The 25,953-nt window shown below is 43.6% G+C and overlaps 1 protein-coding gene across 2 annotated transcripts in view; it reads right to left on the reverse strand.

Annotated features, from left to right (window-relative positions):
• The window catches only part of LOC138491514 (kyphoscoliosis peptidase-like), a 336,578-nt gene that overhangs the window by 183,518 nt on the left and 127,107 nt on the right, over positions 1–25,953 (reverse strand). Inside the window, exons 4-5 of one of the 2 annotated variants that reach the window (XM_069618051.1) lie at positions 13,650–13,709; positions 12,293–12,352 (exon numbers count right to left, since the gene is read on the reverse strand). In XM_069618051.1, the coding sequence (XP_069474152.1) occupies positions 12,293–12,352; positions 13,650–13,709 (120 nt within the window). The remainder of the gene's footprint in view (positions 1–12,292; positions 12,353–13,649; positions 13,710–25,953) is intronic. The other variant, XM_069618052.1, reaches the window with a different exon arrangement.

The raw sequence follows: 25,953 nt of genomic DNA on the forward strand, positions 1-25,953 counted from the left end.
AGGGGGGCCGGTCATCCTAAGACCTATGTGTGAGTGGTTTTGACGTATGATTTCCGCCATTGGTTCAATGGTCAGAGCGAAAAGTATGGGTGAGAAGGGACATCCCTGCCTGGTCCTCCTGTGTAGGTGGAATGACGGGGAGAGAGTGGTGTTAGTCAGGACCTTAGCTGTCGGTTGTGTATATAATAATCGGACACAGTTGATATAGTACTGGCCAAGGCCAAACCGCTCCAGCACCAGGAAGAGGTATGCCCAGGAAACGGAGTCAAAGGCCTTCTCTGCGTCTAATGCGACCACGGCCGCCTTGGCCTCTGGGTCGATCTGTGCCAATACATTGAATAGGCGTCTTAGGTTGAGAGCCGTGGACCTGGCTGGTATAAAGCCGGCCTGGTCGGGATGAACCAGAATCGGCATGTATGGCAGGAGTCTGGTTGCCAGCACTTTTGCAAAGATTTTTGCGTCAGTGTTAATTAAAGACAGGGGTCGGTAGGACGCCATGTCTTGTGGCGGTCTACGGGGTTTCAAAAGGACGGTGATGATTGCTTCTCGCATCGATTCCGGGAGAACCCGGAGGCTCATTGCCTCTTCCCACACTTTCAGCAGTATCGGGGCTAATTCACTAGAGAATTCCTTGTATAATTCCGCAGGAAGGCCGTCCGAGCCGGGGGAACGGCCGCTCGATAGAGTTTTTATGGCCTCTGCAATCTCCTCTGTCGTGATTGGCCTGTCTAGTATATCACGGGTTCCGGCAGTTAATGTGGGAAGGTCGAGGTTATCCAGATATTACATATCCTCTTTGTTTTTTTTGTCGTGGTTGGAATAGAGGGAGGAGTAGAACTCAGTAAAAGCAGAATTAATGTCTCGGTCTTTGTTCACCGTCCCCCCAGTCGGTGTCTGTATGCTCGGGATCGGGTTGTGGTGCCTATCAGCTCTAAGCATGTTGGCCAGGAATCTCCCAGCCTTATTACTTTCCCCATATCGTCGGGCTTTGGCTGGAGCAGCCATATAAAGAACTTCTCTATGGGCTAACTTGTGGAATTCTTTTAACGTGGTATGTATTTGCGCCAGGGTTCCCTTATCCTGTGTGATGCTGTACTCGGTCTGTAACAGGTCAATTTTTGTCTCGGCCACCCCCAATTCCTCACGTACCGACTTCAGCATACCAGCCGACTTGCCTAGGATGGCTCCCCGGACCCAGGCCTTGAATGCATCCCACAGTGTGGCATGTGTGGCAACAGAACCCGCGTTTTGTTCTAAGAACTCCACAATCTCTACATGCAATGATTCACATATGTTGGGGTCTCTTAGGATTGCAGGGGGCATCCTCCATCTTCTCGCCGGGGGGGGAGACGTTGCTAAAGTTAATGTCAAGCGATACCGGCGAGTGATCCAAAAGGGTACGGGGATGTATATCACATTGGGAGATCGCCCCAGATAGGGATTGACTGACGATCCAATAGTCAATGCGCGAGTGGGATTCGTGCACCGACGAGTAAAAGGTGTATTTCTTCTCGCTTGGGTGTAATGCACGCCATGCATCCACCATACCCATCTGTTCCATAAATTGTGTTACCACCAGTGCGGCCTTGGAGGGGGTTCTGGGGACAGTCGATGAACGATCCAGGGATTGGTCCAGTATCATGTTGAAATCGCCTCCCCAGAGTATTTGTGTCTCCCCAGATGATGATAGCATATCCAGTATTGCACAATAAAACTGTGGGTCATCTAAATTGGGACCGTAGGTATTAATCAGAAGCACTTGGTGCCCTGCCAATTCACCCCATACCAGTACGTATCTACCTTGTGGGTCTATTTTACTGGACTGATATTAGAAACACAATTTGGGGTGTATGAGAGTCAACACTCCTCTGGATTGTGCTGAGTATTCTGTATAGTATCTGTGTAACCCCCATCTTGGTAAGAGTTTAGTATTGAGCTGCCCAAGCGCGTGTGTTTCCTGCATGAAAGGAATATGAGGGTTGTGATGTGTGATGTACGTCGTGATCTTCCTTGCTTTAATCGGGTTATTTAACCCCCGGATGTTCCAGGAAAGGAGCTTAACACTCAAGCCCTTATTAACCTGCGTCATGGTCGCACCTGAGACTAGGCATACATCCATGCTCCCGCCCCTGTCGCGGGGAGAATGGGTATCCGGCTGCAAAACCGCTCTCTATTTTAACCGCTATAACAACCCTAAACATGGATTCCCCCAACAAGCCCGGTATTTCGGACTGCAAAACCCTATTCCACTCCCAACCCCCTCCCGCATCATCAACCCCAACTGGACGATGTACCCCTAAAACCATAACCTAGGAACACTCCTGGGGGTGTGTGCGGCACTCGTACGACCGCCGACCCGGGAAGTCTGCACTGCTCCATTCCAACAAACATTTACCTTCATAGCCACCCTGTGGACTTCAATTTAAAACTTTATAGCAGTGTGGCATCAGAAAAACGAAAAGGGTATCAGCCCGCAGGGTCGTCGGGTTTCACCGCGCCCCGGGGTGGCAGGTTCTGGTTCCCGGCCCGATCCCGGTTGGTAGAGGGATGGAGGCTTCCACATAGAGCATGGCTTCGGTTGGATTTTCAAAAAAATGAGCCCTGCCTCCATGTTGAATCCTCATTTTCGCAGGGTAGACAAGGGAGTACGGGACCTGGCGTAGTCTCAGCTGTCTCTTGACGGGCTCATAGGATCTCCTGAGTGATTGCACATTGGTAGAAAAGTCTGGATATATGTGAATTCTGTTGTTTTCATAGAATAGGGTGCCCTTCTCCCTGGATATCCGCAGGATAGCGTCTCTGTCCCTATATTTGAGAAGACGGGCAATTATTGTACGAGGTGGGGCTCCAGGCCTGGGCGGAGGCCCGATGTACGGTGTGCTCGCTCCACAAGGAAATGGTCCGAAAAGGAGTCGGAACCCAGGAGTTCCTTCAGACAGGCTTCTACCTGACGTTCCATAGACCCTTTGCCAAAGGTTTCAGCTACCCCAAACAGACGGATGTTGTTCCTCCTAGAACGGGATTCCAAATCCTCGCATTTGTCAAGGGTTTTCCGGAGGTCCCCCTTCAGCTGGGCAATATCGCGGCCATGTTGTTGTATCGAGTCTTCATTGGTAGCGATCCTGCCTTCGGCCTCAGTAATCCGTGTGCTTTCCTTGTCCACCCTCGCCTTCAAGGAGCTAATTGTTGCCACTATGTCATCCACTTTAGTGTTCACTGCTAGGAAGCCGTTCTGAACCATGGCCATCAATCGGTCCACCTTCTCCTCCATTGGCTACTCAGTGTGACTGTCCTCTTGCTGCGACGGGGCGCCGCGGACCCGCTGGGCTGGGAATTGGCAAAGGAGTCCATTGGGCCTGTTTTCTTGGGGCGTGCTCCCTTCTGCTCGTATCGGCCCATGTGTAGACTCAAGTAGACCGCGTTTTCCAGCGCCCTCCGCACCGTCCGCCCCAACGTATGGCTCGGACTCTATACAGGGTTGGTGGTGAGCTGAGACCCACTTATCGTGCAGGAGAGGCGTTCAAGGGAGGGCTGTAGCCGGATAAAATGTCCTCTCCTCAGCAGATCCTCCCTCCTCGTGCGTTGCCCCACTTGTTCTTACTTGTTCTTAACGTCCGTCCACAAGTGGAGGGGCCCTCCACCAGCAGGAGATATCAGGGGGGCCAAGGGTGGCTCCGCAGGCACGGGGGTCGGAGCACGACGGCTGCACACCACGCGGCTTTGGCCGGGGGACTACCGCGTCCGCCGCGCCAGCACGCGGTAGCGGTATATACCGACGTGGGACCCTCACATCAGCCGCTAGCGATAGTCCATTACATCAGGGATTTTGGTCGAAGCGCGTCTCTCCAACTCGATCTGGCCCCTCCCCCACGGCTCCAAGGAAAGATCGCCTGGAACTCGCGGGCAGCCAATGTCTCAGCCTCCGACCGCAGGATCTTCAGGACGGTGTATCTTCAACGCGGTTCGGCGGTTCGGCCCACATTTTTCTCAGTATGTGCCCACAGTCTTACGCCACAGGACGGTGCACTTCGTTTGTTCCTCGGACGGCCCTGAGAGAGGATGCGTTTCTTGAAGGATTTATAGAAGCCGGAGCTCTGGGACTAGGCGGCCATCTTAGATGTGCGCAACAGCGCCCCCCGTTCATCAAACTCTTGATTAGTAGGTCGCATGGGTGGAATGGAGCTTAGAGGTTTGTCATTGGCTGCAGATACATGTCCTTTCTGGTTATGCATGATCCTGTACATGTGGGATAACGCTTAACAACTGCTGTCAATTCTCTGGACTGGGAGGCATGTTTAAAAGTTAAGTGTGGATTTGATTTTGGGGGGATTTATGTCACCCATGGCCCAAAGGGCAGGTGATTCTCAGCATCTGTCCTTGCCCTTTCACCACCAGTTGCCCTGGACCCAAGTGGCCCTGGATATCTTCAACGCTTAAAACAAAATCAACCTGCATCAGAATGCAATTCATTTTGCTTCACCCCTACTATTAATGGCTAGTAGCTTACAAATAGAATTATCAACAGAAATCAGTCACTGTGTCGGTACTGGGACCCCTTCCTGGCCCTTATCTGAGCAACGCAGACCCCCTACCCCCCCCCGTGACCAACAATGTAATAAGTGCACACCCAAAAGGGAAATGGGCGCTTGATTTTTCTTTGAGGTGCCATGTACTCCCAGCCCCCGTCAAGGTGGTGACAACCAAAACCAGTCCCCTCCCAAGCATCCTCTACTGGGAAAATCACTGCACCCCAAATGGTCATTACAGCACTGACCGTGCAAACGTCAGCATGCAATTTCAGCAACCATTAGCACACATGTACGGCTGCACGTCCCACCATTCCAAGGGGAACCTTACTCCTATTGCTCCACTTCAGAAAGGTGGGAAACAGAGCATTCTGAAAAATGATTAACTGGGAGCACCTCACATGCAAACATTCTTTAGTTCTTCCACAATGTATTCAAACCACTGATGCACCCAAAATGTGGTGTCCACGATCACGACGGAGGTACCAGTCCATCACCGAAGCACCCTGTTAAGTAAACATGATGAAGTGGGAGCTACAGAACCCTACTCACACCATTCAGATCTGTTGAGTTCTCAATTTGACATCAACAGTTGCTTTGATGATAGGGTTTTAGGTTTAGAAAACATTGTGCAAGTTAATGGGGAAATAAAAATGTATACAACAAGGCCTTTAGATATGTTTGTAAAAATCCCTGCACTCAGGGGATATTGAACTTGTTGAGATTTCTGATTCAGGCCAAGATAAATTGGTAGTTCATTCTTACTCCCACATTTTAGCTAGGTTTGTGTAGCAACAGATAGACATCTTCAGGTCAATGGGGTTTGATTTAATCAACTTATCAGCCCTGCCCACATTCAATCTTATTTATCTGAAATGCGTTGGAAGGCCCCAGGTGTGGCAAAGCCCCTAGCTCCACATTTAATAAAACTGGACTTTTCTATGGCTTCTAGAGTGGTTTCTAACACCTAGTTGACAGATTCCTCTTTGGGTTCTGAAAAAGACTGGTCTTGGCGTGCATCATGTAAACGCCAAACAAAAGGGCCTTTCTCAAACCTTTAGCCTGAAGAAAATTAACATCTTGTTGTGGAACATCTGTGGATATGAAAATGACCAGGGGCATCTCGCCGATTGTGGACATTGATATTGTATTGCTCCAGGAAACCATGCTAGATGAACCTCTCCAGAATGAAGGCTATAAAACCCATTCAAGAGTCACGATTAAAAGGTTCTGCAGGTCATCCCTCTGGGGGTTTATTTGTAGCAATTGACTTGAATTTGAAATTCAATTATCACATCTATAGAGAGCGTTTTGAGAATCCGCCAACGCAATTCTTGCCCATTAATATTTATTGGAAGCCTGTGAAACAATCATGCCATGTGTTACAGTCCGCTTCGGTGATATTATGGGGGAATGGCTGGGCAAAGGTTTTGCTAATAATATATTTACTGGTGGTGATTTTAACTCAGCATGTACGATCACGTTGAAGTCCACCAACAGTAACTTAATTACAACAAAAGCAGTTTCACAGGTGACTTCTGATTGAGGGACATTATGGAATTCATATATGGACGCATAGGGTTTTCACCTCTTGCACCGCAAGCTTTGTTTAACCGGAGCTCAAATTACAAGGTGGAGAAGGGGTACAAACTCCTCATGGATTGATAGTCTGTATGTGTCCTTGAATGTATCACTGTTGGGTTCATCTCTGCAGATTATTGACAGGGATGTTAGTGATCATTCATCTCTGGTATTTAACAAAGTCATGGATAGACAACTTCATGAGATTAATCCCATGTTTGCTATGATGGTGCCAGACAGGACGGTTTAGCTGTAAAATAGAATACCGCCCTCTGTAACAAACTTACTGCTGCGATCAAGTATTTCTTGGCTTCTTGTAATTACTTAGATTACGACAAAATTATTTCTGTAGCATGTTTTAATGAAACAATCTACAAGTGTCTGTGGGAATTGACTGAAGGGAAAGGCACCAATCTCAAAAAAGCAACCACATTTTTAGGATACTAGAATTGCAGTCGCTAAACACTTAAAGATGGCCCAAACGAAATAAATAGCTTAGAAGGAACAAAGATACTTAAAAAACAGACTCTGCAAAAACAGACTGCACAGATACACAAATTATATTAAGAATTTAAAATACCAAATGTATATAAAAGACAACCAATGTACTTTGAAACTTCTAAGTAATGTGAACACCTCTGAATTTTGGGCTCTAACGAATAAGATTATTGGAAACCAGATGTCAGAAGACTTGAGTTGTATAGATGAACCCACTTGAGTCCATTTCTATGGGAATATGTATACTACCCTCCCAAATGAGCCAGTCATACTGTTTCACAATACATATTATAAACAAATATTGCAGAGACATTGGTCCCAAGATGGTGTCTACACAGTTATTAATAAGATCAAACCCTTAAGGGCTCTGGGCCCTGATAGCCTAGTGCCATGTATTATCAAGAATGACCCAGTAATTTGGGCCAGTATTCTGATTAACAAGTTGAGAGAAATGTTGACAACAAACATATAACCCCTTGCTGGAAAACATCTATAATTATCCCCTTTTATAAGAAGGGGAGCATTAGAATCCTAAGAATTATAGGCCGGTTGCCATTCTGCATGCAGCAAGTAAGATTTTTGCAGCTATGCTTTTGAAAGATCGGAAGAAATTGGGAAGACCAGTTGGGTATTTCATCCCGCTTCCAGGTGGGCTTTAGACAGCACATAGGAATGACCCTAAATGGTACAATTGTATCTTATATCCTTTCAGAGTGAAAAGGGGGGCGCTTGGGACAACATATATAGCCTCCATTGATGTGTCTAATACATTTGATTGTGTCAGTAGGGCTAAACTGTGGAAGAAGCTTCTGAGGTAGAATGTTCCTGGTTTTTTGGTTAATATTCTATCTCTTCTACAAAGGTCAACTGGAATAAAGGTTAGGTTAAGCAAAGATGGGGTTGTGTCAAGATCGGTTGGCAAATCTACAGGCTTGAGACTGGGCTGTGTCTTATCACTAGTGCTTTTTTATCTTTCCATTGCTCATATCAAGTATTTGAGGTCATCTGCAGGCACATATCCAATAAAATCAGGCTCAACCAAATTGAATTGGTTGACGTTCACTGATGGCCTTTTGTTTTTTATCCAACCAAGATCGGCCTCCAGATAAAATGGACCTTGTTCCCAACATACGCCATTGAAAATAATTTGCTAATAAATGCAAAATTGTAATGTGTACAAAATGCAAAAGCATAAAACGATGTCTGGTCGGTGGGAGAGGATTGTTTGGAAAAAGTACCATCATTGAGATATCTGGGATATAACTTATGTAACAACATGTCGGTTCTTGACACAAAACAAAGATTACATTCTAAGACACAGCCTTTGTTGGCCGAGATGTTGCGAGTTTTGACAAGGGTGTGCAGTATTCACTAGTACTGATTTTGCGTTTTATAATGCTAAAATTGTGCCCTCGTTGACTTACGAGCTTGATGTACTTCTACAGAACTTGGTGTCCCATTTGAATACTGTCCAAGGAGTAAAATTGAAAAATACTTTTGGGTTACATTTAGCGCTTCCAAATGCCCTAGTAAAATATGAAATGGGGCTTATTATTATTATTTTTATATTGGAAGAAAGCAAATTTGTCAAAATATATTTATCTATTTCTGTGTAACCAAATGAGAGCCCTCTATTTAAGATTTAAAATTAAAATGTTACTTACTACGGAGTGTCAAGGTCCTAGACTGTGACTGGAAAAATCATTGTGATATTGTCGACTATGCATGAAAAAGAAGAAATAGAAACTTTAAAACCATTCTCAATTTTAAGTGTATGCACTTGCACTTTAAGAAAACAATATTTAGCCCATTTGTTTACACCCACTCATTATTCTGGAGATACCCTCTGGAACAGACTATTGGAAGGTCAGAGCATTGCCCTTACGTTGGCATTAAGAAGGTTTTTGAAACATGTATTTGGCATGCTGAAACTAGAAATATAATAGGGCCTATTCATTTTACAATATGCTCATTATAGGGGGTTGGGGAAATTATAACATCACCTTGTATAGAAACCAGATGTGATTTTATTTTTTTATGTTTTATACTGTACATAATATTTGCACATGTTTTAAGGAAGATGGTCTTAGATTTTGTATTTTGTTAGGATTATACAATTTATAGATGTCATTTCTATTGTATTTTATCACTTGACTATTGTGTTTGCGAAAGGTTTCATTTGCAGACCATATAACATTTAAAAAAAAATAATGTGTGCTCTTCCTTCTAGGTGAGGCATTCAATGAGGGCAAGCACCTTTGACTAGTAATTGGGTGGGGCTGGGATTGACTGGGTCCCTGTGTGGGCCTGGGGCTAATTTGGGCTCCAGGGGCCTGAACAAGCTTATAAGTAGCCTGCCTGCAATCATGGATGTTAATCCTCCTTCCTTGGCCTTCACTGGTACAGCCTGGGTTGAGCTGAGGTGTTATGTGTTTCCAGTCTGTGAAAAAGAGGTTGGAAAGACACAGAGTAAGCTTTTAGAACATTTCATTTCCATTTTCAGATGCAGCATATAGGGAGTTAGAAGCATTGTATCGCCGGTGTGAGAATCCCTTGCCAGTAACCCATGTTTCTGTATCTTTGTTTTCCAGATGAGCTTTCTGTATTTGTGAAGTCATGGATCTGCAAAATTGTATCATCATTAAACTGGTGGTAAGACCAGTAGATAGGCTTTATGTGCCTTATAAATCATCTGTAATCACTTTTCACATTAATCCAGTAAGGAACAAGGACGTTCTGCCCCCCTCCTATACTATTAATTACAGCCCGCGTATTGTCCCATTTTGCTTAAGAAAGAAGGGTTCTTACTCAGTAGGGACATTCACTAGATGCATGAATATTGCAGTACTTGAGAAAGAACAAGAAGGAATATATGTAGGTGATCCCGTTTATTTCATACATGGAGAAAAAGCTTATCCCTGGTTGCCTAGAAATTGCGGAGGGACATGTTACTTAGGGATCCTTTTCCCTGGTGTATTCCTTTCCAAAACGTCAGACATATCGAAATTATCGAGATCTAGGCCACGGCTGGATGACACAGGATTAATTGCAGAGGACATAGCAAAATCATTTATCCCATTTGGGGGCAAGCCATAAACTCTTGGAATATAAGAAAACTGCCCAGGGTATTAGAAAAAATGATAAATGGAACAACCGATATATTATATAACATGACATTAAAAGAAAAGGCAGTTAGATTAATGACACTTCAAAATATAATGGCCCTTGATATAATCTTGGCTGATTGTGGAGGTGTGTGTAAAATTGTGGGGTCAGCATGCTGTGTATTTGTAAGTGACTTCTCCCCTATGATTTTTGAAGGAATCAAGAAATTGCACATTCTGAGTTCTGACATTCATACTCCCACAGGCGGTTGGGAGCTGAATATAAGTTCACGGTTTTGGGAGTTACTGCGCTCATCGGGATGGAAACTAATTGTAATCTTAGTAACATTATTTGGAATCCTCATGGCCTGTTGTTGCATACACTGCCTGCCAATCTTTTGCTCTAAAATAACGAATGTGTACACATGAAAACCGAAAAAAGAACTCCCAGGTTGAATAAGAATATAAACAACGAAATGGAAACAATGAAAGAATTAATGTCAATTAATATTGAAGATGGCGATTACAGTAGCATGCACAGTTCAGAATTAGATACATGGTCAGACTAAGATGAGATGTATGGTTGATGCTCTTGGCTTGCGGCCAAAAGGAGGGTTTGTAAGTCTAGAAACGACCCTACCCAAGTATAGAAGGTATATTATGTTGGCCAAAAAACAATCGCATCGTATGCCCTACATTGCAAACATAGAATCGTTAGTATAACCATAGGGCGTCCATTTTGTGTAACATCCGCCACTTGCTTTCTTTTCCTTTCTGTCAAACGCTTTGCAAAATGTATTTTATTCTGAAAACTCATACACAGTGCGAGGCCACAGTCTACATGTTGAAAGATCGGCCCAGACAGAAATGCCAAACAGTACAGAAATACATTGTTTTCCTCCCTCACAAGTCCTTGAAGGCGAGTAGAGAAGGCATTTAATCAGCGGCCCAGGTGCCGGCGTGTCTCGCTAGAACTGGAGAAACAGGCAGTTAAACATGAATTATACTTTTCTGGCGGCCCCCCTTCGGGACTCTTCCTTAGATCAGGCTGACCCCTAGTTCATAAATAGAAAACCAGTAGATAACATGCTTTGAAATGTGTCTCTTCCGCAAACACAGTATCCTTGCCGAACAAGTGCCTTATGTTCTTCATAACAAAGAACTATGTCTGCAAACTGCAAACTGCAACTGTTGCTAAAACGAGTATAATAGATTAAGTAAGAAGCTTGTCATAATGTGTCATATTTGTCATAATTGTCAATTACCGAACCCTAGCTCGAGAAGATACATTATGGGTGGTTTTGATGTGTCACAAAAAGATTGTATGATTGTATGCTTATATATATGATACTGTTGTATAATGTTCGCTCTCTTGCGTCTCACGAGGTCTGAGTGACACACGTTGCGAGACGTTAGACCCCAGTCGGCCGACTAAGCATATATTTTCTTTGCAATAAACCCTAGTACTTGGAAATCGAACCTCATGTATGTCGTATCACTAGTATATGGTGATTATGCCTTGTTTCCATATGCAGAGGGTCTTCAGGGCCTAGCAATATGATAACCCAACTATTCTTATTAAGGACTCTGCTCGTCGCTATTTTAAGTGACATTGCTCTCTCTTACTGAGCTTATTTGTTATTCCTGTGTGTTTTTTCCTTGTGAGCGCCTTGAGGCCTTTGGTATATAAAAATTCATTTTGTTAGTTAAGAATAGAATACTGCATGTAGATCCCACACAGACAGAGTTGACCAATGCAGGTGAAAACATGAAAATCCTTTTTTTGGGTGTGTTTTTTTTTGTACCAGTTAATTACAAGTCCCCAAATGAGTGCCTTGGAGGAAGCAATTAGACATTTGTTTTGCACAACAATGAAGTAGTGAGGGATGGGACATTAACAACGGTTCCACTAAGTTAGTGATAAAATGTGAATTTCTTACTGTCGCTCCAATGCATCAATATCGACATGCGCTGCAGTATGTTTCTGAAATCTGTAGATGTGCAAGGCTGCTTTGTACAAACTTGTACTAACAATGCCCCAATCCCCCATTACACTCGAGATGGCCTATTATCACATTTCAATCGCACATCTAAAAAAAATTCAAACAATGACACTTAAAGACTGATAAAGGTTAGGACACCATTGCCTAGTCAGTCTGACAATACAGCTCATCTTCCCTCTTACTGCGACCCCCCTACTTAGCCTTAAATGCTGTAGTTACTGTTGCTACAGCATCTGTGCTGAAGGATCCCCCAAAGATACATCAGCATTGTCTGTGCGGCTTCCTGATCGCTTTCTCTCACTGTCTACCGTTGCTGCTTGCTTCCAGAGAGGGGATGGATCTAGATCACTGCATCACCCTTTTGCAGACATGTACTGATTGATTTTAGTCAAAGTCAATTTAAAGCCAAACTTTTAATAACTTTTGTTTCTCAAAAGTGTTAAAACCATCAGTGTCATAAAGTTTATGTAAAACGATGATCACAGTTTTCTGAGTGCATTCGGAGGACCCTATTCAGGTCCCTTCTCTGCAGTCCATTGCAGAAAAAAATTAAATCCATCGAATACATGTGCATATTTACCTTCTATATCCTGCGAAGTGTCATTCGCTGTCTCATCCTCGTAATGAACTCGGGCAATAACTTTGGGGGAAAAAAGAGACACTTATTAAAATGCAAGGTTCCTTCTGTATACCAAAGACTCTCCTAAAATGATTGGGAATATGGGAGTTTGTCACCATTGACCCACATGAGGATTCCTCATAATCCAGCTTCTTGGCAAGGAACCTGGGGTACTGGCATTCTTAGTGATTCTGGAGATATCAAGCTGGAAGTCAGTGGCCACAGTCTGGCACAAGAGAATTCTGGAGGGCAAGACTAAGCTCCGGGGTAATGGGAATCCATCTTCATGGCTCGGAGGGCGGGGGGGGCGGAGGGGGAACTGTTGATCTATAAGAGCCCACAAGGGGATGTCGGGTAGGCCTGATCAAAACTGATCAAGGAATATCCCAGACCTGTGTTCACTGTATGGGGTTATCTTCCTAACCCTAAACAAACAGGCAATCCTTAGGGTTTCTTTGATCACTTAGTGGGCGCTATGGTCCAGCAAACCAGGTCATCACTTAGTGGAGAGGTGGTAGACATGAATACAGGGTAACAGTATTACATTTAATAAGGAAATGCTGACACAGAGGTATTATGAAAATAGTGTTTATATTTTGTAAAAGGTAACAGGTTACTTACTAATTTGGGTTCAGAAGACTGATTGTGATTTCTTACAACATGGTCCCTTGTCAACCGGAAACACTAATATAAGCCAGGGTCGTAGGGTACCATGTTTGGCACTTCATACCCCTGTGTGAAACAGCTTAAGGATTTGCATAGCCTCACACTAAGCATACAACCAGGATGTGGTTGGGGGAAAAGCTTCCCGCCAGATGCATTCCCCACTCCCCTGGCTGTCCAGTGCTATGCCTGGCAGAGAGATGTGGCCCGTTCAAGGGCACTGCACTGGATGGCATCCTGTCGTCTCTGGCAGGTGGCCCTAATGCTTGAAACTTTTTGAGTGAAATGACAGCAAAAGCCCGGAAAATGTGGATGATTGCATATCACAGAATCATTTTGAGCAGGACTAGAGGACGGGTGGGGCGTAGGTCTTTTGTATGAGCTTGGGCTGGCAGAAGCACCATAAGGGATGGAGAATTACTGCATTGAATTGGTTTAGTCCTGATGTTGCTTTAAAAACATTTTGGAGAATATACCAATTGGATAGAAATCTCAAATCAGAATATTATTAAATTCTAGAAAAGCGCCATTACCCAGAAAACGCATGTTTTAGTGTGTAAGAAAATAATATAAAAATGCATTTCGAATACCGAGGTTCGTAATAGTTAGATCAACAATTGTTAAGCAGTTCTCATATTTCTATCTCACCAATTACCTTTATTTCTGTGTAAGACCAGGGAGTCTTGCTGCCGTTTATGTTGCTTCTGCTGAGAACCTTCAAGGACAAAGTATGCAGTCAGGTTGGCTTCTTGTATTGCCATTTCAGAGTACAATATGTATGTCCATAAACAGCCAAGTATTCTGCACTTTCAGTACTACCTATTTTGAAAGCCAACTCACACTGCTATTATATATCTATTAAAAGAACATCTTAGAACATTGATCATGTGTGTGGTCTTCAGTCACTTAGGTCCCAAATCACAAATAATCAAAGTGCATTTTGCGTAGGTTACTGTATTTACAAAGGTAACCTGTGCGCTAGCACCAATGATGTGTGTGCGGCCCACCTGTCATACACTGTCCAAAACCAGTATATGATAGGCACCAAATGCCATAATGGCGCTAGGAGCTCATTTCCCCATGGTTTATTTTTAAAGATCCTATCATTATGAAATGTGAAAAATAAACAAAAAAACACTGCCATCCCTGTTTGAGGAATAGAAATGCAAGTGCAACAGTTCATACCACGGCTATTCTCTTTGAATAAAAATGAACAATAGTTGCAGAAAATCCCCTTCTATGCATTGCGCATTTTGAGAACAGACAAAGAGGGATGCTTTTCTAAACTCATGCCATTTGTGTGCCAGGATGCCCTTTTAAAATAGGTAGAAATTGCTCCTGCCATTTCCTTGTTTTCTTATTTGCGAGCAAGAGGCTGTGTGTGAGACGGGAGCAAACATGAATCTGAATGTGGGCATCCGTGACGTGCATATTCAGAAGCACTTTGTGAATCATCGGCTACTTTTTTGACAAAAGGAAAGAAAGTGTCGTTGAGCATCCTTTCAGTTCCATCAGAAAACTTTGCTGAATCAAGGTTAGTTCACAGTAGTGGAAGATGATGACTCACTGTGGGTCCCGGCACAGTACCAGGCGAACAAGAGTCGATTAGGTCAATGGAACAAAAAAAGGAAATCCTGACCCTGGTCTATGGCAGCGCGATCAGAAGAGCTCACTTGAAGCCATCCATTTTGGCCCTAAAATCTGGCTCCATTGTAAGGGAGAGAGGATCCAAGTTGCTGCTTGGCGTAGGGCGCCACAAAACCTTGCACCTGACCGGATTGAGCAGTAGTAAAGGTTTAACTGGGAGGTCAAGGCAGAACTGTAGGGACTCGGAACGTCAGCAGATGGGCGCGATAGCTAGAGACAATTTCCAGTTGCAAAAAACGGTTACACAAAAAACTACATTTCCAGATTTTACCAGATAACGTAAGAAATAAAATAAAAGCAATTCATTTGGAAATGTGAAACCACTGTCAGCGCCAAGTGTGAGATTGAAATCTGATGATATATGTGAAGATCCAGCTGTTACACGTGAGACCACAATCTTCTGGCCAAGGCAAGCTGAGAAGTCCACTGGTAAGTGTGATGTTGTGGAGCACTGCTTAACTTCACATTGTAGCACACCTGAGGCGCAATATTGTAATGGTGGTAACATTTACTGACACTGGGGGTTGCAAGCAGGAGCCATCCTCTAAAGTGGGGCAAGGAAAAATGGACTTTACATCCAGAAAGGTTTTGAAAAAATGGAGAATGAAAAAGCTATCTGTATACCCTGCCTTCAATTTAGGACTTCTTGTGGCATTCTCTCCATAGAATGGAGAGGGGGAAACAATAGAAGGGAGCCCTGGAATGAAAAGAGGAAACAATAGAAGGGAGCCTGGAATGGAGAGACGAAACAATAGAAGGGAGCCTTGGAATGGAGAGAGGAAACAATAGAAGGAGCCTGGAATGGAGAGAGGAAAGAATAGAAGGGAGCCCTGGAATGGAAAGAGGAAAGAATAGAAGGGAGGCCTGGAATGGAGAGAGGAAACAATACAACGGAGCCCTGGAATGGAAAGAGGAAACAATAGAAGGGAGCCTGGAATGGAGAGAGGAAAGAATAGAAGGGAGGCCTGGAATGGAGATGGGAAATAATAGAAGGGACCCCTGGAATGGAAAGAGGAAAGAATAGAAGGGAGCCCTGGAATGGAAAGAGGAAAGAATAGTAGGGAGCCTTAGAATGGAGAGAGGAAACCATAGAAGGGAGCCCTGGAATGGAGGGAGGAAAGAGTAGAAGGGAGCCTTGGAATGGAGAGAGAGGAAAGAATAGAAGGGAGTCCTGGAATGGAGAGGAAAGAATAGAAGGGAGCCCTGGAATGGATAGAGGAAAGAATAGAAGGGAGCCCTGGAATGGAGAGGAAAGAATAGAAGGGAGCCCTGGAATGGAGAGAGGAAAGAATAGAAGGGAGCCTTGGAATGGAGAGATAAGAAAGAATAGAAGGGAGCCCTGGAATGGAGAGGAAAGAATAGAAGGGAGCCCTGGAATGGAGAGAGGAAGAATAGAAGGGAGCCTTAGAATGGAGCGAGGAAACAATACAATGGAGCCCTGGAATGGAAAGAGGAAACAATAGAAGGGAGGCCTGGAATGGAGAGAGGAAAGAATAGAAGGGAGGCCTGGAATGGAGATGGGGAATAATAGAAGGGAGCCCTGGAATGGAGAGAGGAAAGAATAGAAGGGAGCCTTGGAATGGAGAGAGGAAACAATAGAAGGGAGCCCTGCAATGAAGAGAGGAAAGAGTAGAAGGGAGCCTTGGAATGGAGAGAGGAAAGAATAGAAGGGAGCCCTGGAATGGAGAGGAAAGAATAGAAGGGAGCCCTGGAATGGAGAGAGGAAATAATAGAAGGGAGCCTTAGAATGGAGAGAGGAAACAATACAACTGAGCCCTGGAATGGAAAGAGGAAACAATAGAAGGGAGGCCTGGAATGGAGAGAGGAAAGAATAGAAGGGAGGCCTGGAATGGAGATGGGGAATAATAGAAGGGAGCCCTGGAATGGAGAGAGGAAAGAATAGAAGGGAGCCTTGGAATGGAGAGAGGAAAGAATAGAAGGGAGCCTTGGAATGTAGAGGGGAAATAATAGAAGGGAGCCCTGGAATGGAGAGGAGGACAGAGTAGAAGGGAGCCTTGGAATGGAGGGAGGAAAGAATAGAAGGGAGCCTTGGAATGGAGAGGGGAAATAATAGAAGGGAGCCCTGGAATGGAGAGGAGGAAAGAATAGAAGGGAGCCTTGGAATGGAGAGGGGAAATAATAGAAGGGAGCTGTGGAATGGAAAGGGGAATGGACAGAAGGGAGCACTGGAATGGAGAGGGGGGGACATCAGAAGGTTCCCCTGGAATGGAGAGGTGTTAAAGAATAGAAGGGAGCTCTGGAATGGAAAGGAGGAAAAAATAGAAGGGAGCCTTGGAATGGAGAGAGGAAAGAATAGAAGGGAGCCTTGGAATGGAGAGAGAGGAAAGAATAGAAGGGAGCCCTGGAATGGAGAGGAAAGAATAGAAGGGAGCCCTGGAATGGATAGAGGAAAGAATAGAAGGGAGCCTTAGAATGGAGAGAGCTAACAATACAACGTAGCCCTGGAATGGAAAGAGGAAACAATAGAAGGGAGGCCTGGAATGGAGAGAGGAAAGAATAGAAGGGAGGCCTGGAATGGAGATGGGGAATAATAGAAGGGAGCCCTGGAATGGGGAGAGGAAAAAATAGAAGGGAGCCTTGGAATGGAGAGAGGAAAGAATAGAAGGGAGCCTTGGAATGTAGAGGGGAAATAATAGAAGGGAGCCCTGGAATGGAGAGGAGGAAAGAGTAGAAGGGAGCCTTGGAATGGAGGGAGGAAAGAATAGATGGGAGCCCTGGAATGGAAAGGGGAAAGAATGTAGCAATCACCCCATGTTGGGGGGCGTATATTGCTGGTAGTGGGCTGCCAGCCCGAGGCTAGGCAGGCCGAAGTGAACAAGGGTCTCAGCAAGGGCTGTGAGCCGTTACCAGCCATGTACATCTCCTGACCAGGAGGTGTTGGTTATTCGCACCCTGGGGTTGGCATGGGCTCTGCACAAATTGTGGAAGTGCCATTACCTATAAAAAACAAGACGGCCATCACCATAGGCAAAAGGACTTCGTCCCTTTTCTGTTTCCAAGGCGGCCACAGGCGGGAGGAGCGCTGGGACATGAGCACAACACTCCGGGCCAGCAGGTAATGTGGGAAGAAAGGGAGGGGTGGGGAAATGGCGCTCCCTGTTGCCTCCCCACAATCAAGATGGCGCCAACCGGGGAAGGTCCTCGGGGGGCTGGAAAATGAAGGCAGTACACTGTGTTCTCGTCCGCATTTCCAGCAACCTAATTGGGCGACTGCTCCTCCTCGGGTGTACTTCGAAGGGAGCACTGGGATGGAAAGGGGAAGAATAGAAGGGATCTGTGGAATGGAAAGGGGAATGGACAGAAGGGAGCACTGGAATGGAGAGGGGGGGACATCAGAAGGTTCCCCTGGAATGGAGAGGTGTTAAAGAATAGAAGGGATCTCTGGAATGGAAAGAAGGGAAAGAATAGAAGGGAGCCCTATAATGGAGAGGGGGAGGGACAATAAACTGGAGCACTGGAAGGTAGATAGAAAACAAGTACAGATCTCAGTACTGGCAATACAATTAGACGTGCAGAGAGGAGGCGAGTAAGCAGTGCTACAACGTAGAAGCTAATGCACAGGATTGGAAATGGAGATATAGGGAGACCGAGGAACACAGAAGAAGAGCAAGGAGGTAGCTTCGGAATAGGAGAAACAGAAGAATAGGATGGAGAGTGATTAGTAAGTGTCAGGGAGAAGGGGGATGACAAGAATGAAGAAAGTTTCAAAAGTGATTCTGTGCTAACTCTCTTGAGAAAGGCGTTGCTGTGACACAGCGATAAACTTAGAAACATCAAAAGACACCAGCGGATCAAACGTGAATACGGGATTTCCATGCAGTTTTTTTAACTGTGGACAGCTCGGAGTCCTCCAAGATGTATTAATCGAATTAGTATAGCTGTAAAGCAGACCATGAAAACAGAGATGTCGGGCCACGGACCAGAGTATGTAAACAGCACTTAATGAAAGAAATTATTGTTTTGTTACATTTAATATTTATCTGATTCCTTTTGTCATCTGTGTTGTTAAATATTTTTTAAATTGCTCATCAAACTCTTGATTAGTAGGTCGCATGGGTGGAATGGAGCTTAAAGGTTTGTCATTGGCTGCAGATACATGTCCTTTCTGGTTATGCATGATCCTGTACATGTGGGATAACGCTTAACACCTGCTGTCAAATCTCTGGACTGGGAGGCATGTTTAAAAGTTAAGTGTGGATTTGATTTTGGGGGGATTTATGTCACCCATGGCCCAAAGGGCAGGTGATTCTCAGCATCTGACCTTGCCCCTTCACCACCAGTTGCCCTGGACCCAAATGGCCCTGGATATCTTCAACGCTTAAAACAAAATCAACCTGCATCAGAATGCAATTCATTTTGCTTCACCCCTACTATTAATGGCTAGTAGCTTACAAATAGAATTATCAACGGAAATCAGTCACTGTGTCGATACTGGGACCCCTTCCTGGCCCTTATCTGAGCAACGCAGACCCCCTAGCCCTCCCCCGTGACCAACAATGTAATAAGTGCACACCCAAAAGGGACATGGGCGCTTGTTTTTTCTTTGAGGTGCCATGCACTCCCAGCCCCCGTCAAGGTGGTGACAACCAAAACCAGTCCCCTCCCAAGCATCCTCTACTGGGAAAATCACTGTATCCCAAATGGTCATTACAGCACTGACCGTGCAAACGTCAGCATGCAATTTCAGCACCATTAGCACACATGTACGGCTGCACGTCCCACCATTCCAAGGGGAACCTTACTCCTATTGCTCCACTTCAGAAAGGTGGGAAGCAGAGCATTCTGAGAAATGATTAACTGGGAGCACCTCACATGCAAACATTCTTTAGTTCTTCCACAATGTATTCAAACCACTGATGGACCCAAAATGTGGTGTCCACGATCACGACGGAGGTACCAATCCATCACCGAAGAACCCTGTTAAGTAAACATGTTGAAGTGGGAGCTACAGAACCCTACTCACACCATTCAGATCTGTTGAGTTCTCAATTTGACATCAACAGTTGCTTTGATGATAGGGTTTTAGGTTTAGAAAACATTGTGCAAGTTAAAGGGGAAATAAAAATGTATACAACAAGGCCTTTAGATATATTTGCAAAAATCCCTGCACACAGGGGATATTGAACTTGTTGAGATTTCTGATTCAGGCCAAGATAAATTGGTAGTTCATTTTTACTCCCACATTTTAGCTAGGTTTGTGTAGAAACAGATAGACATCTTCAGGTCAATGGGGTTTGATTTAGTCAACTTATCAGCCCTGCCCACATTCAATCTTATTTATCTAAAATGCGTTGGAAGGCCCCAGGTGTGGCAAAGCCCCTAGCTCCACATTTAATAAAACTGTACTTTTCTATGGCTTCTAGAGTGGTTTCTAACACCTAGTTGACAGATACCTCTTTGGGTTCTAAAAAAGACTGGTCTTGGCGTGCATCATGTAAACGCCAAACAAAAGTGCCTTTCTCAAACCTTTAGCCTGAAGAAACTTAACATCTTGTTGTGGAACATCTGTGGATATGAAAATGACCAGGGGCAACTCGTCGATTGTGGACATTGATATTGTATTGCTCCAGGAAACCATGCTAGATGAACCTCTCCAGAATGAAGGCTATAAAACCCATTCAAGAGTCATGCTTAAAGGTTCTGCGGGTCATCCTTCTGGGGGTTTAATTGTTGCAATTGACTTGAATTTCAAATTCAATTATTACATCTATAGAGAGCATTTTGAGAATCCGTCAGCACAATTCTTGCCCATTAATATTTATTGGAAGCCTGTGAAACAATCATGCCATGTGTTACAGTCTGCTTCGGTGATATTATGGGGGAATGGCTGGGCAAAGGTTTTGCTAATAATATATTTACTGGTGGTGATTTTAACTCAGCATGTACGATCACGTTGAAGTCCACCAACAGTAACTTAATTACAACAAAAGCAGTTTCACGGGTGACTTCTGATTGAGGGACATTATGGAATCCATATATGGATGCATAGGGTTTTCACCTCTTGCACCGCAAGGTTTGTTTAACAGGAGCTCAAATTACAAGGTGGAGAAGGGGTACGAACTCCTCATGGATTGATAATCTGTATGTGTCCTTGAATGTATCACCGTTGGGTTCATCTCTGCAGATTATTGACAGGGATGTTAGTGATCATTTGTCTCTGGTATTTAACAAAGTCATGGATAGACAACTTCATGAGATTAATCCCATGTTTGCTATGGTGGTGCCAAACAGGAGGGTTTAGCTGTAAAATAGAATACTGCCCTCTGTAACAAATGTACGGCTGCGATCAAGTATTTATTGGCTTCTTGTAATTACTTAGATTACGACAAAATTATTTCTGTAGCATGTTTTAATGAAACAATCTACAAGTGTCTGTGGGAATTGACTGGGAAAGGAAAGGCACCAATCTCAAAAAAGCAACCACATATTTAGGATACTAGAATTGCAGTCGCTAAACGCTTAAAGATGGCCCAAACGAAAGAAATAGCTTATAAGGAACAAAGATACTTAAAAAATAGATTCTGTAAAGATACACAAATTATATTAAGTATTTAAAATACCAACTTTATTTAAAAGACAACCAATGTACTTTGAAACTTCTAAGTAATGTGAACACCTCTGAATTTTGGGCTCTAACGAATAAGATTATTGGAAACCAGATGTCAGAAGACTTGAGTTGTATAGATGAACCCACTTGAGTCCATTTCTATGGGAATATGTATACTACCCTCCCAAATGAGCCAGTCATACTGTTTCACAATACATACTATAAACAAATATTGCAGAGACATTGGTCCCAAGATGGTGTCTACACAGTTATTAATAAGATCAAACCCTTAAGGGCTCTTGGCCCTGATAGGCTAGTGCCATGTATTATCAAGAATGGCCCAGTAATGTGAGCCAGTATTCTGATTAACAAGTTGAAAGAAATGTTGACAACAAACATATAACCCCCTTGTTGGAAAACATCTATAATTATCCCCATTTATAAGAAGGGGAGCATTAGAATCCTAAGAATTATAGGCCGGTTGCCATTCTGCATGCAGCAAGTAAGATTTTTGCAGCTATGCTTTTGAAAGATTGGAAGAAAATGGGAAGACCAGTTGGGTATTTCATCCCGCTTCCAGGTGGGCTTTAGACAGCACCTAGGAATGACCTTAAATGGTACAATTGTATCTTATATCCTTTCAGAAGTAAAAAGGGGGGCGCTGGGGTCAACATATATCGCCTCCATTGATGTGTCTAATACGTTTGATTGTGTTAGTAGGGCTAAACTGAGGAAGAAGCTTCTGAGGGAGAATATTCCTGCTTTTTTGGTTAATATTCTAGCTCTTCTACAAAGGTCAACTGGAATAAAGGTTAGATTAAGCAAAGATGGGGTCCTGTCAAGATCGGTTGGGAAATCTACAGGCTTGAGACTGGGCTGTGTCTTATCACCAATGCTTTTGTATCTTCCCCTTGCTCATATCAAGTATCTAACGTCATCTGCAGGCACATATCCGATAAAATCAGGCTCAACCAAATTGAATTGGTTGACGTTCACTGATGGCCTTTTGTTTTTTATCCAACCAAGATCGGCCTCCAGATAAAATGGACCTTGTTCCCAACATACGCCATTGAAAATTATTTGCTAATAAATGCAAAATTGTAATGTATACAAAATGCAAAAGCATAAAACGATGTCTGGTCGGTGGGAGAGGATTGTTTGGAAAAAGTACCATCATTGAGATATCTGGGATATAACTTATGTAACAACATGTCGGTTCTTGACGCAAAACAAAGATTATATTCTAAGACACAGCCTTTGTTGGCCGAGATGTTGCGAGTTTTGACAAGGGTGTGCAATAGTCACTAATAACTGATTTTGCAATTTTATAATGCTAAAATTGTGCCTTCTTTGACTTATGGGCTTGATGTACTTCGACAGAACTTGGGGTCCCATCTGAATATTGTCCAAGGAGTAAAATTGAAAAATACTTTTGGGTTACCTTTAGCGCTTCCAAATGCCCTAGTAAAATATGAAATGGGGCTTACATCTTAGAAATAATTGTTCTTTGGAAGCAATTGACTATACATACAAAAATAATTGCCCCTCCTAGGAACTAACTATATATAAATAAATCTGACTTCGATAATGTTGTCTCGATCCGTCCATTCTATTAACACATTTATCGAGAAGATGAATTACATTTTTTTAAATTTGATTCTCACGTAGATGAATTGATAGTGAACCCATGTAAAGCCAAAAGAATGCTGTATGAAACAGACTGGAGAGAGACTATAAAGAATTGTATACTTAGTCCTTGCATAAAGAGTATGCAGGGTTTATTAAGAAGAAAGCAAATTTGTCAAAATATATTTATCTATTTCTGTGTAACCAAATGAGAGCCCGCTATTTAAGATTTAAAATTAAAATGTTAACTACTACGGATTGTCAAGGTCCTGACTGTGACTAGAAAAATCATTGTGATATTGTCAACTATGCATGAAAAAGAAGAAATAGAAACTTTAAAACAGTTATCAATTTTAAGTGTATGCACTGGCACTTTAAGAAAACAATATTTTAGCCCATTTGTTTACACCCACTCATTATTCTGGAGATACCCTCTGGGACCGACTATTGGAAGGTCAGAGCATTGCCCTTATGTTGGCATTATGCAGGTTTTTTAAACAGGTATTTGGCATGCTGAAACTAGAAATATAATAGGGCCTATTAATTTTACAATATGCTCATTATAGGGGGTTGGGGAAATTATAACATCACCTTGTATAGAAACCAGATGTGATTTTATTTTGTTATGTTTTATACTGTACATAATATTTGCAAATTTTTTAAGGAAGATGGTCTTAGATTTTGTATTTTGTTAGGATTATACAATTTATAGATGTAATTTCTATTGTATTTTATCACTTGACTATTGTGCATGCGAAAGGTTTCATTTGCAGACCATATAACAATTAAAAAAAAAATAATGTGTGCTCTTCCTTCTAGGTGAGGCATTCAATGAGGGCAAGCACCTTTGACTAGTAATTGGGTGGGGCTGGGATTGACTGTGTCCCTGTGTGGGCCTGGGGCTAATTTGGGCTCCAGGGGCCGGAACAAGCTTATAACTGGCCTGCCTGCAATCATGGATGTTAATCCTCCTTCCTTGGCCTTCATTGGTACAGCCTGGGTTGAGCTGAGGTGTTATGTGTTTCCAGTCTGTGAAAAAGAGGTTGGAAAGACACAGAGTAAGCTTTTAGAACATTTCATTTCTATTTTCAGATGCAGCATATAGGGAGTTAGAAGCATCGTATCCCCGGTGTGAGAATCCCTTGCCAGTAACCCATGTTTCTGTATCTTTGTTTTCCAGATGAGCTTTCTGTATTTGGGAAGTCATGGATCTGCAACATTGTATCATCAGAACCACATAATTGACTGCGTAACTTGTGAACTCTTGACAATGATTTCTTTGATGTACAGTGTGAATCGGTAACTGTATCTAAACACATCCTACCATCAGTGAGCACAGGGAAATGGTTTCCCTTAAAAGGAAAGCTCTCTTTTTCCATACTGGAATTTTGGGTCTGCTCATGAAGATGTTCAGCTTTTGCACCTGGGGAAAGGGTGTACCAACATTATCTTGAAAGTTTCATATGGGGTTTGGGAAGAGTTGCAGCTATTAATGCCGGCCAACCCTATGGGCCTAGTGGGGTGGGGTGGGGTGTGGTGCAGAGAGGCTAGACTCCAAAGGATAGCCTAAGATGAACCACTTGACTAATGCTGGATATGTGATGGGTTCCAAAGGTAGGGTGACCAAAGGACAATTTCCATAGCGTCCCTGGATGCATCACCCACTGGCTGGGAATGGCACGCAGCTCCCTGGACCAACTTGTCCGCTGAACCAGGCAGTGGACTTAACAAAGCACTAAAGACTGAGCTCAACTGTAGCTTACTGAATCACAAACCGCAGACAACAAGTCAGACGTGATTATGCAGCTCCTAAAAGGTGAATGTTTGAGACATCAGAAGCTAGTCTGCCCATAGCAGGTTATGAAGGGGCATTTTAGCCTGAAAAGGCTTCGAAGCTCTTACAACTTGGGGTGAACTTCAGAGGAGGGAGCAAAAACAGAAGTAGAAGACATATTTGTCCTTCTAAAAATTAAAAAAGTAAACTCTGTCTGGGGCACAAAACACACGTGAGAGACCAAAAGCGTTAATGTCTGTAATCCCTCTGAAAACAGAACGCACCTAAGAGCACTGTCAGCTTCCAGGACGTAAAACAGAAATATCTCCATTTTGAGGCCAACCCTCAAAAACGCAAAGGGTGCACTACACTTCCCACAAGAGGAATTATACACATACAGGAAGGCAGGAGAGCCTCTTGCTGAGTGGTGCTCTCTCGCCATGTAGCAACGTGTGTCCTGCTGCAACGCCTGATCTCTTGCAGATGACAGTTCAATAACCATCTTATTACTCTGTCAGATGATTTGCTGAGTATGTGAGGAATCAGAGACATTCAAAATGCTAAACCCTTAGTATTTTACCCGAGATAGGACATGTCTGGACCAGAGGAGCTCCTTCCCTTGAATATACGTAATTTCCTTGAAACTCACAGATTCCAAGTGAGATTAGGTTCCTAGTTGGGTTTAGAAATTAAGTATTTGGAGTAGGTTAGCTAGTTAGATGGGGTACATGTGCAGCTCCAATGGTATTATTTCTGTGGCCTAGTCCCAGGACCGAAACCTCTAAATACACAATGGAAACTACTAGCAAAATGATGGCAGTCAAGCATCCAGTTATTTGGGAGCGGTTCCAGGTGGATCATGATCACTATGGGGCTTAGTAGTTATGGGGAGGGAATCGTTCACACCATATCAAAGAACGCGTTTCCTTCCTTCTCATAGAGACTGAATGAGAGCTAGTTGCTAAGAAGAATGGATTTGCAACACTGGTTCATTATTTTGCCCCATGCTCCCTGCCACTGACTGTTTAGGGCCATGTGTAATAAAGGGTTGTTGGCTCTGACCGATTGGGGAATGGCAGGGCAGAGAGGGACCGTCAGTCAGGTTTGACAAACCAGTTCCCCGACATCCTTTAAGGTGCGGTAAATGGAGGAGTGCTCTTAATTGAATGGCCATATACCGACTTGTGTCCTGCTGAAAGACCTCTAGCAAGTGACAGTACAGTTGCACTTTTAAACCAAGGAGATATGTACATTTGCAAATTCTATCATAAACATCATAAAAGGGGCCCAAACCGCTTTGCAAGTACCAACCAAACAAGTCTGCACGGTATCGTACAAAAATGT

The sequence above is a fragment of the Ambystoma mexicanum genome, chromosome 10 (assembly GCF_040938575.1).
Source record: "Ambystoma mexicanum isolate Mex_15411 chromosome 10, UKY_AmexF1_1, whole genome shotgun sequence".
Taxonomy (NCBI): domain Eukaryota; kingdom Metazoa; phylum Chordata; class Amphibia; order Caudata; family Ambystomatidae; genus Ambystoma; species Ambystoma mexicanum.